The following is a 20,641-nucleotide window of genomic DNA, read 5'->3' on the forward strand; positions in this document are numbered from 1 at the left end:
TTCATCGGTTGTTGATGTGCTTGGACGTCCAGGTCGTTCGTCATCTTCAACGTTTTCGCGGCCATCTTGGAAACGCTTATACCACTTGTAAATCCTTGTTTTACTCATAGCAGACTCACCATATGCCTTTATTAACATTTCACACACTTTATTACACTTTATTTCATTTTTTACGCAAAATTTAATACAAATTCTTTGATCCATTTTTTTTAACAAACAAAAATCGCCAAGCTCGAAAAACACGTCTAACCTTAACGGCTGCCACTTAAGAAGTAAACAATGAATATTACTGAAAATTTTATCGTACTTCAGGGGCATGTGTACCAACATAATAAAAAAAAAATTTTACAATCAGACTCTCCAAACCCGCGAAATTTAAAAATTCCCGTTACTTTTTGAACACACCTCGTATTTGTCTGTGTAAACCGTATGAAGTGCTAGCTCGAAATGATGACTAACGGAAGTTGAAATCATTTTGCATGATGTGGTAATATTAGTGCTAACTTGAACAAGGAAAAACAAAAATAGAGAAAATAAAAAAACAATAATTTTCTGTTTTCATTCAATGAAAACAGATAACATTGTCTTTTGCCTCTTTCGTAATAATTATTCAAATTTATTTACGTCTTTTCTTTCTTAACAAATTTTTCTTGGAGTTTGGCCATGACAAGATCTCGGAGATTACATTATTAATCAACATCCGTTAGCCCTTTTGGTCTCTAAAAAGGAGAAGGGAGAGAAAGAAGTCGTACGTAAACACTCATTTGGCATCTCTTACCACAATTAACGTAATGAAAATTTGAGATTCTGCGAAGTTACCCAAATTTTTTCCAAACTTCTTATTTTAAAACAAATTTATTACTAACTGCAATTACAAATTCTATTTAATGAGGGGTTGTAGGGAAAGGATTGGCTAAGTGGTCCTTAGATTTTCCTTTTCACTGTTCGGTGACGGACAGTGTTGCCTGTAACGAGAAATCACTGGACAGGGTTGCTTGTAACAAGAAAACACTGGAAGTGTTGCCTGTGGCGAGAAAACACTGGACAGTATTATCTGTAACGAGAAAACACTGGACAGTGTTGTCTGTAACGAGAAAACACTGGACAGTGTTGTCTGTAACGAGAGAACATTGGACAGTGTTGTCTGTAACGAGAAAACACTGGACAGTGTTGTCTGGAAACAGGTAGTGTAAAAGCAAATAACCTTTTGTTGACGAGACTTAGCCTTAAATTTAAAATAAATACAAATTCACAATTTGCAGCACATTTCCGATTTTCTCCGCACATCGATCTACGTACATTAAACCCCCCCCCCACAAAAAAAGGCTTAAAGAAAGTCGAGTGCATGTTCACACCATTTTTTTTTTCTGTTTGTTTTGAATCTGTTAAAATTATCCCATCAATAAGAGTAATGATGCGCAACCAAGCGCCAAATCTATGAATTAGAAGTGAAACCTTGTTAACTCTAAAGTTGGAGACGAGATTAGCAACGGTTGCTGATTGTTTAAACTTCTAACAGGATTTCATTTCATAATGTTACTAAGTTTACTGTACCAGGAATACAACAAAGATTTCATTTCATAATGTTACTAAGTTTACTGTACCAGGAATACAACAAACTTTCTTGAAAATGACACGACTGTTTTAGCTGTTTATTTTTAAATGCATTAATTAAAATTGTCTGGTAGGACAGCTGTTTATGGATTGATCGTCAAAAAAAATGCCCGAAAAAGGGTCCTTTGGGGTACCCGCAGGGTCTTCAAGAACCCTGAAGAAATGGCTAGTCCAGTTCCCCATACGGAGAATATGTATTGGTTCTATGTATTCAAAAGGACAGTAAACGCTTAATGTCGCCTACAGTGAAATCTTGCGGTAATCAATGCTAAACAATCAGTCCACTTTCTATTCTAAAGCATTCTGATGTGACAGTTCTATTGTTCATTCTGTCCACAAACATCTTTGAAAATAGAGAAATTATATTTTATATTTGAACGGTGTAATAGTTCAAATAATTAATTTAAAATAGTTTTAAACAATATGAACTTCATACTTTCACTTCCTTCTAGTATTGTCCTGTTTGTAAAAGTCTTTACTAGTTTAGTAAATTGAAGTAATGACTATTATTTCAGGATAGCTTTGCGTCCAACTGCTAACCAATCATGTCGTACACGGAGACGAGATGTTAACAATACCTAAATCTAGAATCGAAACATGTTATTGCCCGTGGTAAACCATTTGTTGGTTGCTACCGCAACAGAGCAAAAAAGCTAAATAAACCAGGTGGCAAATCAAGCCTTCTTAGCTCTTCTAGGCAGATTATTCAATATTCTTCCCTCGCAAAATACGAATTTCAATCCAATGATTTCGATAATGGGAGAATTTAGCTGACTCTTTTCAGAGCATATATTGTTCCTTCCGCATTCATTTACAGCTCATGTCGTTAGATAGTTTTTGCACTTCCAGAATACAAGCTTTACTACGACGATAGCTGTTTGTGAAACATTTGGTATCACTAACCGTTTCTAAAGCTCAATTTCTATAATGTTAAATGCAATTATGTTCATAAAAAATAAAGAAAATTTAATTACGTTCATTTAGAGAATAGAAAATCCTGAAAATCACAGCAGATTTTTTTGTTTTTACTTTTGCACAGAAAGTACTACGATCATGTTAAATTTTCTATTTAGAGTTTTCCCAAGTCGGAAAAAGTATTTTTTGAAATTGTTCTTTGAGGGTCAACATTATATCACGAAAACTGAAAATCGTCGGTAGCTGAAACTTTACACATAATTTGGACCCTACCAGAGAACGTGACGAATGATAAAAATCCCTTAAGAACCGAAAGAACCCACTTTACTTAATGAATTTTACACTTTTGTTTTCCAGATTTTTCTTTTAAATGAATAATTAAATCATTAAACATCTCCTTGTAATTGCGGTAACAGGGATGCTGCATTTCTCTTGCAAGAAAGTTTAATTAAACAACGTAACAAGTTTTTACGTGACCTGTTTGCAGATGTACGGATACCCTTGCAGCGCTTTAAGTATGCTAACAACGCATTATGAAACCAGAAACGCGGCGATGCATGCACGATTTTATTAAAAAGTAAACAAAAGGGGAACAGATTTAAAGAAAAATGTGGAAAAGTAGGAAATTTTGTGCTATACGTCGATAAACTGAAACTAACATAATTACGTTCTATTCATATTATACTCACTAATTTGGCCAACACTAGGTTACACTAATCACGCTCACGTTTCTGAGAAGTTAAGGTATATTATAATCTCATGCACAATGATCAGTGATGCCTGCATCACAACATATTTCCAGGTTGGCCAGGAAAAGTGGGCGTAGAAACTACAAAAGAGGAATAATAGTTGGAAACAACATGGTGTTATTAATTCCCCTTCAAATATGTATTATTAATTTTAACCATTAAAAGCCAGCAGGGAATCAGTGATGAGTACATGCACCTTCAGGGAGATCCAAGGGATTCTTTAAAATTGCAAAGTTGGAGTTGCATTTTATTCGTGGGGGGCGTGCAAATTTAAACGAGTAACAATGTTAATTTGTTACAGAAATAAAGTTATTGTTAAATTAAATATTAATGAACTAGTGATTCTAATCACTTAATAATGCGTCAATAAGCAAAATCTTAAAAAGAAAACTTTAAACTTTTAGAACATGCAACATTCTCGTATATTCATGCCTTTTTTACATCAGTGTTATGATGAGGTTTCTCAGCAGTGTTAGTGTTACCGAACCAATTTCGTTCTTCATAAATGTTTTTGTAAATGGCTTTCTGTTTGTATTTTTGTTTTTAAGCTGTCTATCTAAGAAATTAAAATCCAAAAACCAAGTAGTTTTTCTTCTCATAACCATGCTATCCAGGAAATGCTCAATATGTCCAGTGTTTTTTTTCTACTTCTTTGTTAAGCCTGCAAAGATTATCCACTGACAGGACCATGAGATGCATGTATTTATTCAGTGGAAGTAGCCCATCAAGAGAATCTACTACCCTTTCATTAGCCTATCAGCCTTGTTGGAGTTATACCGTAGTTTTTATTCATCATTGTTAAGACTAGGTTCTTGAAAAGCAACCGCTAGAGCCCTTTTAGTCCCCAGGTAAGCTTCTGTTCCTGGGCATTCAGGCATGCCCTAAATACTAATTAATCAGAATGTCCATCCAAGCTGGCTCGCATTACTTTTGATTAACTTCGTTGAACTTGGTGACTTCAGTCTCGATGTCTGAGAAAATTATGACATTGGAATTGAATATCCTCCTCTATTATTTCAGTAGCTGAAATGTATGTTACCAGCTCTAGGACCAGTTTTCCTAGACAAACCTCGGATAAGTACTTTTCTCTTTGCCCGTAAACCTCATAATATGATTTCCTGTAGGAACGTATAAAATGCAAACAATACCAAATAAATTAATAATTTATTTATTAATTTTGACCAAAACTTAATTTTTGGGTCCTATGTTAGCGTTTAAACTAAATGATCACATTTTTTCCTTTCAAGGACTTTTCGTTTTTTTATGGCAATGCTGACTTCAAACACAATGGCCTGTTCCCTCAAAAATTCAGAGAACCTCAAAAAATGTACTTTTGATGCGTACTCAAATTCAGAAATAACCTTTCTCTATATTAAATCGTAGATGAGAAATAATTGAGTTGTTGTAAATAAGAGAGAAACTATGTGAAGACTTTTAAGTTTTCTAGAAGACGAAGAATAATTAAATGTATTTATAAAATAAACAGCCTAGAAATGTCTGGCCTGTTACAACACCAGCGTAGAGGGGAACCACGCTTGGCTTCATCCTGGTCGATCATGCAGATATTCCAGGATTGCCGCAACTTCCTCCTCGTGTTACATTTCACTTTCTGCCATCCTGAATCCTCCACAGTTTCTATTTCTGCTTTGATTCAATTTTACAAGGCCCTCCCCCACCCCTCGTATTTGCTACTTCTTAATTTACACGAAATTGCAATTAATCGTGTGTTATGGTTAATTTCAGGGGCCACAGGCGTTCGCAAAAAGAAAACTTTCTTGTGGCACGATAAAATTAAAATTGTGAAATCTTGATCATTCCTGTAGTTTGGAAAAAAGACACATTGTGAGACACTAAAATTTATTGTGCGCACTTAAGTTTGTTAAAGATACACAATGCATGTGCATTAATCTCAACGTAATCTACCTCTATAAGGTAAATTCTATAACGGACCTGGTGTACATTCTTTTTTATACAATAACATTTTCCTTCGTTATTGTCTGACAGAATTACAGGCAGCACGTCATAATGGAACTGTATTTGTTCATTCATTCCAGTAATGTATGTAGTGGTGAATAAATTATAAGACCTAATGTCATTCTGAACAGTTATTCTTCATGACATTCTTTACGTATAAATTTTCTATTAAAATGGCGCGACTAATAAATTAGCAGAGCATCGTACTATTTTTATTTGAACATTTTTTTTCAGGAAATTAGATTGAATCATGGGTAACCATTGTGGCAAAAGGTCTTCAGGATAAAAGGAAATCTAAGGGTACGTTTACAACGGAACTGTGAGTATAGATGAAAGCTGATAGAGTAAAATATAATCGCTGATTAGTGTGCACAACGGAGCTGTGATACATGCAACATGCCCGAGTAGTGAAGAAGAGTTTTTATGTTCAGCAGCAACGAAATGGTACATTTTAAAGAAAAAACGCTTTACAAAATATCATGTACATCCCATAAATAAAAACGAAGTACTTTGGGTGAATTTCACTATTTATATAAGGAACTTAGAAATTATCCGGATCGTTTTTTTGAATATGTGAGGATGGGTCCACCCACATTCGACTATATTTTAGAAAAAAATAAGGTCAAAATTAAGAAAACTTTGGAAAAATTGTCATGGAAATCCTATAACCATAGAAGAAAAACTAGTGATTACTCTTAGGTAAGTAATGGTTTTATTGAGAAAAAATAAATGTAAGCACGATTTAAAAACCAAAATATTGTTAAAAAGTAAATAATAAAATAATAACAAAAAATAATGCCGGTTTTCACCAAATGTCTTAAAAAACAGAGGTATTTTGAACAGCAGTCAAATTTGAAGCTCCGATACTGGAGTTCAGCTAGCAGAAAAATGAAATATTTAATTCTATCATCTATGCTCGTTTATAGCAGCGCGTAAACTAGTACAGTCGCAGCTTCGTTGTGCACGCTTACATTCGAATGTATTATGTTTTTCTTTAAGCGCTGATGCATCACTCCTATCATCTATGCTCACAGCTCCGTTGTGAACGTACCCTAAGGAAGCTTAGGGACAAACTCCTTAAAACCTAGTCACTTTCCTTCCCTAAAGAGATGATATATCCTTCACCAACACCTAGTAAAATGCCGACTTCTTTGAGAGAAATTCACGAACTCCAAAACCATTTGAATATAAACAATTATTTTACTTCTTTGAGATTTTCTTAAAAAACAGCTATTTCCTTTAAACTGTCTAATCTCGTTGCACTAGTGTCGACTGTCTACCGACCTTTTTTTTTGGAGGGATAAATTTTTCCTGAATAATTCGATTTAAAGGGATTTTTTTTGGAGAAGTAGTAGTTATAATTCCGTATAAAATTCCATTTTGGTATTTATACGACTTTTATGGTTATGTGCGTATTATTATAAATTATAACTACTAGTAAATTCCAAAATCACATTTTTTCGAAAATGTCAGCTTAAATTTCCTCCGAAGTTCGTCATTAGATAAAAAGTTTTTGAGCAAAAACTCATTTTTAGGTGTGTTTATTTACTTATAAACATTTTTTTATTTAGTTATTTACTAGTACATACATTGAGGCGGGGCTCCTGTCCAACTGTCCTCTTCAACAGCAATCCTCTCCCTTGTACAGATCTGGTGCTAGCTACCTTGGGTTCTATATAGACAAACGACTCACGTGAAACCCACACACTAGACTTAAAAGACAAGCAATGACAAAACATGCGAAACTGCTTTACAGACTTCTTGGGCGACGCTCCAAATTGCCCATAGAATGCTTAATATACAACACTATTCTCAAACCTATATGGACTTACAGAACTAGAGCTGTCTGGGGTTCAGCCAAACCTACAGAACATACGGACTGTACAGGACATTTCAGTCAAAACTACTGCCGACAGATAGCCGATGCTCCTTTCTACGGTGACTAACCTCACTCTTCACAGCGACCTCAATATTCCCTTCATAGACCAACTCGCCAAGACTAAATATCAAAAATTCCACACTACTCTCTCGACTAGCTCTAATCCTCTTGTACAGTCCTCTCGCTTCCTCTGACATCCCTAATACTCCTCGCCGACTGAATCGCCAGTGGCCCCGCGACTTCCTTGTAGGCTGAGGACCTAAATCATTATTCTCTTATCTCTCCTCCTCGTATTCTTCTCTCTCCTACAGAGAGAGTGCTATCGCTGGGTAGTTTCTCTCCTCCCGCACCAGTTCATCACTCTCTCCATATTTACTGATTCTATACAACTGTATGCAGATTGTAAATTACAAAATAATTTTTTTTAAAAAAGCATACATTGCCAAATTTTTATTAAAATGTATAGCCTTGGTCTTAGACCGTAAATTTAGGTGTGTTAAAAATGTTTCTATAAGTTTATTCTAGAATAGTCATCAGAGAAAGGCGTGTAATTGAGCACACCAAATTTTTGTCTCGTTGACATGGAATTTTGAACAGTTTTACTAAAGCAGAAGTGTTGCCAGTACCAAAATAGTTTCCATTGAATCCCTTCCAACGTCTTCCTAGATATACAAGAAGAAGTCCCACTCCAAAATAAATGAAACTAGATTGGATGCTAATTCAAAGCCAAGTTTCCACTCCAAACCTCAGAAATTATAAGGATAAATACTCCTTGATGCACCCGCTGCTCCCAAAAAAGGGAGTAAATCCTACACCATCAACTCGAAAATAAAAGACAAGGAACCAAAAATATTGTCTAATGTTGCTATTTCCAAGATTTGGCAATTTAAATCTTTTTTTTTCTGCAACCATGCAGGAATGTTCTCATTACTCAATTAAAATCAGCTGTGTAATGCCCAACTTTACCTCACTAGTGGGGAAAAATTCCCATTTGTGTCACTTTCATCACTAGTGAGTGAAAAAACTTTATTGTACTTCCTTGATATAAGAAGTTTTAAGGTTATAATGTTACCTTATAGAAATTTAAAATGGATTCTAGTGATTCCTGTTTAGTTTTTTTTTTTTTAGTTAATAACCCTAATGGTTGCAGAAAAAATATAATATTTAACTCGAGTGTAAAGTATTTTCCTCACACTCGGCAATTTGCACTTGTAACTCGCCTCGTGCGTGCAAACCCTGCCTCGAGTGAGGAAAAGTACTACTTTCCGCACTTGTTAAATAAATAACTATTCTTTTTCTGTTAAAAAAAAAAATTTGTTTTTCCCTCAAAATCACGACACATTAGGTAAGGAAATTAAAAATAATAAATACTAATGATGCACACATTTAAAATACGAAATTATTATTTGCAACAAAATAAAAATATTTTTCTTTTAATAATATGAGCAACTGCAACCAAATTTACGAATTGCAGATGGTTATTACATTAAACTGAATAAAGAAGCGTAAATACTAAGAGCTAAACTGAAAATTACAAAATATATTTGACTGAAAAGTAAAATTCATTTTGTTTTTTAAAGGAAAACTTGTTCACAAATAATTAATATTGCAAATGTTTGGATTTGATATTGATTCAATGCCTTGTTACACTTAGCAAGTTTTACGCCTAACAAATTTACATTTACTTTAAAAAATATTCACTAGCTAATCCAGTAATATTTACAAAATGTTTCTAGTTTTTTTCTTTTTTTTTGCAATGGATTTTATGAATATAATTGTATTCAACTGGGCCAGTAGAAGGTTAAACAACTGTAGAATATCAGCCCTAATCTCAGCAGAATTGCAATTTATCACATTCTTTGGCCAGCTAGTTTTACATTATTAACTAATAATTTTCAAATAAATCGATTATTTTTGCTGGATGCATTTCATGAAAATGTAATTATATTTATTTTTCAAAGAATAGATATATCCGGTCTTACGTAGCCGTAAGCCCGCAAGTTTTTTTTTTTTTGTTATCCCTGGGCTGGTTTCCGGCCTTTTCATCATGAGGGTGAAAGATAATCAAAGAATTTGACTTGTAACGTTAAGTTTCCGCGCCTCTTACGCTACATTTACGCTGACACTGGTAAGTGTAGCGTAGTAAAGCGGAAAACATCATTGCTTTATGGATACTGAAACTTAAATGCTTCCTGCTATGACGTGGATAAAAAAAGTCTGTAAAATAAATCAGGTTTGCGCTATTTAACAAATAGGAAAATTCCCTTTAATAATTCCTCAGGGAAATTCGTGGAAATCAACGGGGATTTTTTTTTTCAGCTCTTTGTCCCTAATTACCTGATCTAGGCAAACTACTTATAATTATAAAATTTATAAAATATAATGAAAATAACATTTTCTTACTACATCTTTTCTTTTAAACTTTTGAAGAGTTTTTTGTATTTTGTTTTGTACAATCTTCTCCTTTCTTTGTTTCTACTCACAGCATCATTTTGTTTAAAGCGATCTTCATACATAATCATTCCCTTTTCTTAAATAAATTGTTTTGAAGAAACAATGATAATATCACTTAGAAAGTGACTAGCTCAGCTTAATTAATCCTATAACTGGAATGAAAATGGACATTTTGAAAAGTAAACCATTTTCTCCCGATTCCATTAAAAAAAATATATATATATACAAAATATTAGGACGAACATTAAATCTGAAAAAAAGAAGTTATTAACTAAAAAAAAGTTACACAAACTTTAAAATAATATTTAAGAAATTAAAATTTGAAATATAATTAAAAAAAATAAATTAGGCAAGTTTAGGAGCTCCTCCAAAAATATGGATTAAAAGATAGTTTCCTTTCAAAATTCTTATACCAGTCTTCGACTACCTTCAATGGTACATACGCTTCATTCGGCGTCGGTGTGACAACAAAACTGACACTATAATTTAGAAAATTCTTCAACATCTCCTGCGCAAATTCTACAAACTGGGTTTGTATTTGTGTTACTTCAGCGTTTAGCAATTGTTTTTGTTGTTCTACAACGGCCACGGTTTCTATGGAGATACCAACCTGGGCCACATGTGATATCTTGGTCTGGGTGAATTGCATCAGGCCAGCTTCCTGGAGTGTTCGTAATTCTTCGGTTTTTCTTTTATTTGATATCTTAAATATGGACGATGGTTTTTCATTAGAAAGTGTGCCCAACAGTTGCCAGTTTGGCGGGGCGTCCGGGTCTGGCCATGAGAAATATACTGGAAAAGAAAGAAAAAATAGATTACAATAATAAACAGTTATTCAGATATTTGTAAGTCCAGCTGAGCACCAAGAAGCTTGAGGAAAAAGTTGCATGGGATTTCTTTACTTCCGAACATTTTAAGGGTTCTTCTAGGTTGTGGAAAAAATGGTTATTTAATAACTAAAATGGTGCCACGGATCTTGGAGTTAACCCGCAGAAATTCTGTCTCCAACGCTCACGTGCTGGGCTAAAGGTTTTATGATGTTTATGACCACGTAATCAGTTAAACATGTTTCTAAATTTTACTGAATTTGTAGGGTTTCGAACTGAAAAGTATTCATTTCTTCACCGTCATAAAATAATAAAATTTGGTGAAGCTAAAATTGAAAACGAGCTTTGCAGAGGTCTGTGAGCTACTGAATAAATTTTGTGATCACAAATAAAGTTTTAAAAAGAGAATACTTCTCTTAAGAAATAACAATTAGAGAAAACTGACATCGTATTCGAAAAACTTAGGTAAGAAAATAATAATTTTGTAAGTATGTTGTAAAGAGATTATCCAAATACTACATCCTCTACTTAACAGCCTACATAAAAAAAAAAAAATTAATGCTTCAGATCTGACTACAACCAGACTTACAAAACAAAAGACTAAAACGCAATCAACAATTCCACAACTAATTCAAACTAAATGCGCTACACTCAATTCTTACTCAATCGTTTCACAATCAATGCAAGCAAGAATAAATGAAATCAGTTCATAGTTTAAGCACTTGACAGAAGTATTCAGCTTCATTAGACAATCCTATTTCTACATAGAAATAGATAGTTTTCATAATACAAAAAACTACTTAAAAACAACTTTTCTATGAATAAACAGTAAAACGAATGGTACAAAAAAAAGAAGTGATATTAACATTTACAATATTTCTCTTAGCACGTAACTTCTTGATACATAGACTTTAAAGGATAATATTAAAAAGTCGTAAAATTGATACTTCCACGAAATAAGTTTCAAATAAAAGAGGCCTGACACATGTAATATCCAAGTTCAAATGAAACCTTCAGTTGGCAAATGCTAGAAAACCTAAAATATCCCGATGTACAACTTGAAATTAAGCTTTCCCCCCCATAACATTAAATTTAAAAGCTGCCTAACAGCAATCACTCCAATTAACAGAAGAAACACATTTAAACTATAATGGAGCCACAATAGATTCAAAGGGGAGGTCGCCGTGGCGTAGGCCTTAAGGGCCGCCCTATTAGAAAACTATAATGCACTAAACCAGACTACTCTATGACTGAACACTGAGATACACTGTCTGTCCAATAAAGGTAGCAATTAACAAACTACAAATCTTACATCACATCGCCTAAGTGAGCTCGAACAACATGGCAAAATAAGTAAATCCACAAAGGGATAGAAATATTACTGATAAAATTCTTTACAGACAGGACGATTCAGAAAGATTTATAGATACTCCACCAACTGCAGAAGCTGGAACAGAAATTGTCAACCACTAAACCTAACTTAACGCAAGACATGTTTACAATACAAATAATCTTATAATTATATGTACAAATATTTTGTAAATTTTTTTACAACATGCCACCAACTCTTTCAATTGTTCCAAAATTTTGTTTACAAACTCGGTAACCTGAGTTAAACAAAAGAGACGATAATTGTTTGAAATGCGTTTACAGTGAAATTTACAGTTGATCAAACATAAATATACTTAAGGGCGGTGATTAATTTTGTTTAATACATAATCGCTTTTGCAGAATTCACACTTGAAAATCTTGAAATTTAAAGTTAAACAAGTAGTCAAAAAACAGACTTACCTAATCCAGCATATCCATCAGGAAAAGCAATGTTTCCTGTTAAAAAAACTACGATATGATTTATATTATCCGCTTCAGGTATAGTAATTAAAAACTGATTTTCACCAACTCTATCATAATTGGTTTGCACCTGAAAAAACAACAACGAACAGAAATAATGATCACTTTCTAACTTAGATAATTGATACAAAAATTTCCTTTATAAGCAATTAACCTACCATACGACCTGAAGCTAATAATCCGAACATAGCCATTGTTCACTAAAATACCCCCCAAATTCCTTGAAATTAACAAATTTAACATCAAATTAAATGTTACTACTTTAATTACCGACTTATTTAGCAGCTTAACGTACAGAGTACTATAACAGGCGTTCCAGACAATTCTAAAGGTAGCAGGTTAGGTTATGCTAAAGAGGAATTTAGTTCATATTGCTGTCGTCAGATGGCTTATGAATGCACAGTTTGGACGGCACAATTTAGTTTGAATTTATGAAATTCAAATTGATAAATTAAAAAATTACTTTAATTAATAATGATGTTTAAAAAGAAAATTAGCTTCCTTTATAGAATAAACTATTATAGAAGTCTAAAAAATGTAATTAATTCATAATCCAACATATCTTCATATAATCGACACCAACATACAATCGATTACTATTTGATTTCAAATTTTAATTTGGAATATAATACTTTACGTGTGCATTATACAGAAATGACTTTTATTTTAATCATTCATTTAGGAAATCAATTTTATGGCAATTCGATGGTTCGATTCTCTGATTTTCTTAAAGCCGATGTAATATTAATTGGAATTAAAGATAAAAAATAAAATTCTTAACTTGAAGAAAATCGATTGTCTGAAAGTGATTTTTTACCCCCCAGTTTGAGATCCTGAGTCCAAAAAATGATTATTTCTTTGGGAAGAGAGGTGGTAAGTTTTTCTTCTAATTTTAGTGTAATATATGACCTTATTTCCTATTAAATATTTATAAGGTTTAAATATGTTTTAAAAAATGTCAAATTTGAAGAAAATTCAAATTAATTAAATTTTTTAGTCAAATTGTAAGATTCAAGAAAATTTATTATAAATCTAAAAAGAAGCAATATACTGGCTGGCGGAAGTTGAGATACTTTACTGTATAAAGTCTAGTTTCGTTCTAAATCTAACTCTTAGTTTAGCTTAGTTTTCCACGTGATTCATGCACTTATTTCCGGCTAGTTATCTTATTCTCCCAGCCAGTACCTTGTATAAAAACAGTCCGTCTTTCACGAGTTAAATGATCCGCATATCCTGTTTTCTTTTCCTTTAAAGAGGAAGTTAGATTACTTCTTTGTAGGTTTAACCTACTTTTTAGACAATGATGTGTTTACTGTCTACTGTAGGCCATAACATCGTAACATGGTTTTTTATCGTTTGTTACTTTTTATTATTACCTTTTCTTACTATTCTAGGGTCCTAAAAAAATGAGGAGTTTTTACAAATTAGTTTGCCTGTATGTGCCTGTTGGTGGCATAACTCAAAAATGACAAACCTAGCAGGAAGTTCAATTGAAACAGCTGATTTAGATGCTACGTCCGGAACTGATAATAAGATTTTGGACCAAGTCAGCTCCTCTCTTCCTAAAATAGTGACTTTTAAAGTGAACATAAGAGAACTGTAATTACGTCAACTGCTTTAAGTGAGAGTCGATTAAAAATTCAAGCCGGATTTTTTGTAATAATAGTTTCTTGAACCACTCTAACGTAAAACTTTTCTTCAGTAGTGCTACCTAAGAACAATGTACGGTTCTGTGCAATTTAAAAATTTGTTTTTGTGAGTGGTATGTATGTGCATCGATGAGCTAATTTGTTTTCAGTGTATTGTCGGCTTCCGGAGAAGTTCTCTCTTTAAAGATATTGCCCTTCTTCCGGACAATGAGTTGTAAAAGCCACTTAGGAAGAGAAAATCCAAGGCTGCTGGATTCGAACCCGGGATCTCTGCATGGCGAGCTAGAGTTAGCATGTTAATAAACGTAAATGTGCTTTGAGGTTCTTGAAACATGTTACAGCTGGTCTAATGTTCCTTTTCTATTTAAGTCTTCCTTCCAATGACTACTCTCATCTGTAGAGCTCGTTATAAAGTCTTTTTTGGTCCTGTTTAACTGCTTCGTTTGGTGCTTTTTGTAAAAGTTCACAGTGAGGCCTTGACAGTTTGAAAAAAGAAGGTCATCAATGTCTTTTGCGCTGCTTTCTGATTTCTCTTCTCCAAAGAAGTCGTTAAATTACATCAAATTAATTTAAACAAATCTGTTATTCACAATCGATTATTTTCTGATTTTTCAGAAGAAGTCAGAGTTGCTATGAGGTTGCCATGTGGTTGCCATCGTGGGCGACATACGCTCCTAGACTCCTCTTCATTGTGAGCTCCGTACTAGCGACATGCCCGCCACAAGATTCCATAGCACCTTGTGTCTGTACTACCAGAGCTGACGAACTTCAAATATGGTGAGTCCTCAATTTTTTCTGAAGACAGTGAATTAATGTAAAGAAGTAGCTGATTGTTTTCCGGAAGAATCAAGTGTTAAGGTTTGGTAAAATAAATAACTGTTCGTAGAGATAAATAAATGGGAAGATCTAGTAGGAAAAACCTGCCCATTTTGCAAGCTCTATGGTTTTCCCACTAATAGTTTTTGGGTATTATCTTCACTTATTTCCTTGTGCTAGAAGCTTCATATCCTAAACTAGAGATTGCAACGCTATCTCTCGTGGTACCTCCAGTTACAGTCTGAACAGTGAGTAGGATGTCTTTTTTTCTGAGCCTACAGTAACCTGCAACCAGGAAGCATGAAGCAACATTAAGTTGGCATGGTCAGTGTCAGATAAATCGCAATCAGTTATCGCCGAGTCAGCTCCGAGGGAGATGTGCGTTTTCCTTGACCAGCAGAGACTAATGGGATAGAATTAACTTTCCCTCATCTTGTAAAAAAAACGGAAGCTTCTAGTATTTTCCTGGAGAAGCCTGGAGAGCCGATGATTTGGAGGGTTTCCAGGGAATCCAGATTGTTCACTCTGCCCTGTGTTAGCTCAGTCAAAGATGGCAGCTCTATGTTGATGTACCTAGGGCAAGTTAAAAGTTAGAATAATCAATAGCATGGTTTGCTGGCCGTGCGGTGAATCTTCTAATGAACTATTCCGAAAAGTAAGGACTTATCTCGTAGTACGGCCACAAAATAGGAGAACTTAAGCAGAGGCGATGAGAGGGGAAGTAACAGAGAATTTGGTTACTTCCCCTCATAAAAGCGTATAACTTAAGTTAGCGGAAAAATCTATTTTAACGCGAAAGGGAGTTCTATTATCCCCCTACCACCGGAAGTAATATTTGCGGGAATTAAACCTTGTCACTAGAACTGCAAAATTTGAAGAAAACCATCTGATTAGAATTCTGGATATACTGATCCAGTTTCCGGTTAGCTTTTGCGTCACCGTTGTTGACCTGTTGTTTTCGTTCGTAATTCTTTTCAAGAAAATTTCAAAGAGAAATATCTTTAAGATCGTCTACTTATAAGTGAACAAATAAAGTTGAGGATAAGTTTATTGAATTTAGCAAAAATTCAGTGATCAAAGTTATGCGAGGTTTCCAGATTTTTTTAAAAGCTCCAAGCTAAAAGCTACATAGCTACAAGAGGTGCAAAAAGTATTTCCAAGCAAGAGACGGGGCTAATATAAGAAATCCTGGTTATAAAAAAAAAGTTCAGTCGTAGTTTTAATCAACTTGATATCGAAGGAAATCATTCAGAATCAAAAGAAATTAAGATAAAAGACTTAAGGTTACAATCGATAAGAAAGTAACGAGTTCAATTAGAATCGACAACAAACTATCAAAGAAAACAAAAACAAAAAAAATAACCTGTTGAGCAACCACTCAATGAATTGTTGAGCAACACCACAACAGCCACAACTATAATTAACGGCCTACTGAACACGCACAAACGTTTTTACCTTGAGCTCCTGTTGGTAGATTGATTATAGATCCAGTAGAAAATCTGTCTACTTTATCAACAGCCGTTATTACGTACAACTTCCTTTCTGAGTTATCAGGTTTGTACGTACTGCCAACTTCTATTGTTTGTTATTATACGAGCACATGCCACTTCAATTAACTAACAGTTAAGGTTTATCAGGAGCTTAAAGTTTTATCTCAATAGGAGCTTCTTCTTTTCTTTTTTTTTTTTGACACAATAGAAGTAAACATTTTGGAAATTTGCCCTCGTGGTTACATTGCACACTACCAGAGTTAAAAAAACAGGGTTGCCACTTCTCTTAAACAAGTTTAATTTTTCCCTAAATTTTCCCTAAACGCAATACTTTTTTTAATTTTTTGTGGGAACAAAACTTATTTATTTTTACTTTGGTTTTAAAATTACTGATTTTTGTTTTGCCATCAGGTGCAGCCACAGCGAATTATCAACAGTACTCGCAGGTTTGAAATCTGTTGGCACCCAAGTGACCCGCCCAGTTGATGAGCTGATCCTAGAAAACAATGCAATGACAGCACTGCCCGGCCAGGCGTTTTCACCTTTGAAAGTGGTTCGTCTAATGTTGCGCGACAACAAGCTAGAGAGAGTTGCAGCCAACTGGCTGGCCGGATTAGAAGACAGCCTGCTGGAGGTGTTCATTGTGGAGCATGAACTACGTAGCCTACCGGAAGAATCACTGGAGACTATGGTCAAACTGGAAGCGCTTACCCTGAAGGCAGGACATCTGAACAGGATACCCAATATGTCCAATCTACCTAAACTCAGGTACATAGCGTTCGACTTCCTAAGTTTCCTTTGTAGAATTTTAACAAAATGTCAACAAAAAGGTAGTCTTCATTTGGGTGGAGGGCATTATTATAGTCTTCTTGCAGGAACAAGAAGGAGCTTTAAAGCTACAACCAGCTTTAAAGCTACTTAGAAAGATCTATAATGATTTCCTTGATTTAAAAAAATGCTTTGACGGGCTAGTGTTTGCCAGTTTTTGGTAAGGTAGACCCAGAAAGTCGGCCATCTTTGACTGAGCTAACACCGGGCAGAGTGAACAATCTGGACTTCCTGGAGACCCGATGATTTGGAGGGTTTCCAGGCTTGAACCTCTGCAGGAGGCTCAGGGTAATTAAATCTTTTGTTCTGGGCGAAACTTAGCCACTTAGTTCGGATTGGTTGCTGCAACCTTAAATTGGTTGAAGCCAAAACCTTCTGCGTCCTAGAAGATGTTTTGTAGCTTTCTGCAGAATCATACTTCGTCTGTAAAGGTACATAATGTTTGAGTGCGGCTATAGTTTATGAGTTTTAGCCAAGTAATTGAAGAGGAAACAAAAGGCCTCACCAGATCGGAAGTATTTAGAGAAGTCCATGTTCTACTCAATTGACACATTTCCAAAAACTGTTTCCTGGATTTCTTAGTCAAGAAATGGAAAAATATTATTGTCGCGAGAGTTACGCAACAAATGATCTCATGACTTGTATTTTGTGACCATGCTACGGAGATAAGTCCTCACTTTTCGGAATAGTTCGTTAAAAGATTCACCGCACGGCAAACAAACTATGCTATTGATTATTCTAACTTTTAACTTGCCCTAGGTACATCAACATAGAGCTGCCATCTTTGACTGAGCTAACACCTGGCAGAGTGAACAATCTGGATTCCCTAGAAACCCTTCAAATCATCGGCTCTCCAGGCTTGAAAACACTTGAAGCTTCCGTTTTACAAGATCTTCCACGGCTAGTGATCGCCAACTTTACCGGCTGTGGTATTTCATGGATCCATCCAAGAGCCATGTCACGTCTGCCTTCGTTGAAAGAGCTCGCCTTCTCCAAGAACAATATCGTGGATGCTGGTGAAGTTGGTCGATCAATTAGGGAACTACCTCATCTGGCTGTACTAAGGTGAGATGTAAAGAAAAAACATGGCGTGTTTGTTAGTTTCCTGAATACAGAATAAAGAATCTGTGCGTTCCCCAAAGATTAACCGTTCATAAATTGAATTCCTAGGTTGGACGATAATATAATCGATGCATTGAGAGAAACCTCATTCGTAGACATCCCACCCTTGCAGGAGATCTACTTGAACAATAACAAGATCGTGGAAATACAACGGGGTGCTTTCCATCGTCTACCGCAACTAAAGAAACTAGATCTAAGTGAGAATCGCATTAGACGAATATATCCGGAATTCTTCCTACAATCATACGAAAGCAGTATAGAAGAGGTATCATTAGTACAGAACGAATTAGATCACATAATGGCGTTGACCATCCTCCTAGATACACTACCTAGACTGAAGTTTCTGGACATGAGCAACAATAGATTGCAGGATATCATGTTCGGCGCGATGAGAGGTCATCCCACGCTGGAGAGACTTCATCTGAACAATAATCATCTGAAGAGAGTGGTAAGGGAGGCTTTCAATGGCATGCCAGCGCTTCGAGAGCTAAGACTTAGAAATAATTCACTGTCCAACTATCTTGAGATGCCGCTCTGGAATCTGCCATCTTTAAAGGTACTTAAAATGTTTTAGAGAAAATGGTTGTTCATGTATTGTACTTTTAAATTATTGTACCTTGTCTACTTACACAAGGCTTTATTTCAGTCGAGCAGACATAGGCTAGACCCGCAATGATAAGATGTATTGTTGGTTTGGTGGGTTCGATTCCCTTGGTCTAAGCCTTGGATTTTATTTAATAGTTAATATGAGAACTTTGTAGTAAAATATTGTTAGGCGGTTATAGACTAGACCCGCAATGCTAAGTTGTATTGTTGGTTTAGTGGGTTCGATTCCCTTGGTCTAAGCCTTGGATTTTATTTAATGGTTAATATGAGAACTTTATAGTGAAGTATGTTTGCTAGTCGTCTCCGTCCATGACACCTAATTTGGTAGTTGGATGTAAAGTCTGCCTGAAAAAGTAGGCATTACTTTACTTTTTTTTTTACTTCAGTAAAGAAGTTCCACGGCTTTTAAAAACCCAACTTGTCTGATATTTTCCCTCAGGATCTGTTAAAGAAGAAAAGATGGTCAATTCATTACTCCCTCTACTAATGGAAATATTAATAAAGTTAATTTTTTAATTTTATTTTTAAGGGTTTAGATTTATCTCACAACGAGTTTCGCCGCTTGGATCGCCGAGTCTTGGCCAATCTACCCTCGTTACGTCGACTGGACATGAGCCAAAACCAATTGATAGTGGTAGATCCAGCTTCCTTCCTGGGCACCGCATCCTTGGAACATGTCAACCTTTCGTACAATGCCATTGATTCGATCAGCTCACAGACGTTTCCACATCTGGACCGTTTATTCGATCTAGATGTAAGCAACAATCGTTTGACCACTGTAGTTCCAGGTCTACCAAGAGGTGTTGAATATCTGTACTTGTCAAACAATCAGATTTCCCAGCTACCAAGGGCTCCTTCTCCTGAACTACTATTGCCTGCGTTAAGATCTTTGGATCTTAATGGTTAGTATCCTGTTAAGGACCAATATCCTGATATGGACACTCACAAGATTTTCTCTCTTACTGCTACGTCATCAAGGTTCTAACTCAAAAACATTTCTTCAAACTCAGAGTCTTTACCAATTCTTACCAACATTATACAGCTTTTATAACCGAAGATAAGTTCAATAATCAAAACAAGTTTAAATTAGAACGCAGAGGCCATTTGCAAGATAACCTTTGTTTTTCTCGTTTATTTGTGCTACAATTAGTGCATTGGTGCTGTAAGTAACAATTATAACAGTAAACAGTACCAGTAGACGAGTGGAGAAGTTACCTAGTGGTAACTCTTCAAAAGATTGAACTATTAGTCCATTCTCTTAACTAGAGTAGAGATCTGGAGGCCACTGACTTTTAAGACGTCAGGAAGAGTTCTAGAAGAAAGATTTTGAGCTAGAGGATTTGCGTGTGACTGCAGGTGTTGAAGTGGAGTTTCCTGTATTGGGTTTTGAAGGCTTGGGTGATAAAAGGAATGTTAAGATCTTTATAGTCCGGTTAGAGTAAAAAGGAGTGATTACTTCTGACTTCGAATACTTTGGAGTTTGGTGCGTTTGGTTGAACCATACAGCTGTTGGGTTGCCAGGAAGTGATCTAGAAGAAAGAGTTTGAGCTAGAGGATTTGCGTGTGACTGTAGGTTGAAGTGGAGTTTCCTGTATCAGGTTTTGGGCGACTTGGGTGATTAAACGTATGTTAAGATCTGTGTAGTTCGGTAAGAGACGTAAAAAGGAGCGTTCACTATGGCTCTTCTGCGGTAAGTTGTCAAAAGCGTCTTTTAATTCTATTCTTCTAGAGTGGGGGATATCAAGAAAGCCTTCAGTCTAAGTAAAGCCCATGGTAAGCGAGAATCTGCTTAAAAATCTATGTGATAAAATCGCATTTCCGGTTCATAATTTTTTTTTTCAAATTTAGAAATTCAGTCCCAAATTTG

At 35.2% G+C, this 20,641-nt stretch overlaps 2 protein-coding genes across 3 annotated transcripts in view; one reads left to right on the plus strand and one right to left on the minus strand.

The window, feature by feature from the left end:
• Nucleotides 1–20,641, plus strand: part of atk (artichoke) — a 33,279-nt gene that overhangs the window by 2,558 nt on the left and 10,080 nt on the right. For both annotated transcript variants that reach the window (XM_074139151.1, XM_074139152.1), the window contains exons 2-6: nt 14,528–14,689; nt 16,630–16,986; nt 17,806–18,111; nt 18,217–18,724; nt 19,304–19,676. In XM_074139151.1, the coding sequence (XP_073995252.1) occupies nt 14,556–14,689; nt 16,630–16,986; nt 17,806–18,111; nt 18,217–18,724; nt 19,304–19,676 (1,678 nt within the window). In that variant the 5' untranslated portion in view covers nt 14,528–14,555. The remainder of the gene's footprint in view (nt 1–14,527; nt 14,690–16,629; nt 16,987–17,805; nt 18,112–18,216; nt 18,725–19,303; nt 19,677–20,641) is intronic.
• LOC141459623 (protein OPI10 homolog) lies at nt 8,511–12,632 on the minus strand. The gene is made up of 3 exons (XM_074138876.1): nt 12,422–12,632; nt 12,204–12,333; nt 8,511–10,377 (listed from the first exon to the last, which is right to left on the minus strand). Exons 1-3 carry the CDS (start codon nt 12,455–12,457, stop codon nt 9,941–9,943), a joined length of 603 nt encoding a protein of 200 aa, XP_073994977.1. The 5' UTR covers nt 12,458–12,632; the 3' UTR covers nt 8,511–9,940.

Source organism: Rhodnius prolixus, unplaced genomic scaffold, assembly GCF_049639745.1.
Source record: "Rhodnius prolixus isolate KJV_2025 unplaced genomic scaffold, Rpr scaffold_17, whole genome shotgun sequence".
Lineage (NCBI taxonomy): Eukaryota > Metazoa > Arthropoda > Insecta > Hemiptera > Reduviidae > Rhodnius > Rhodnius prolixus.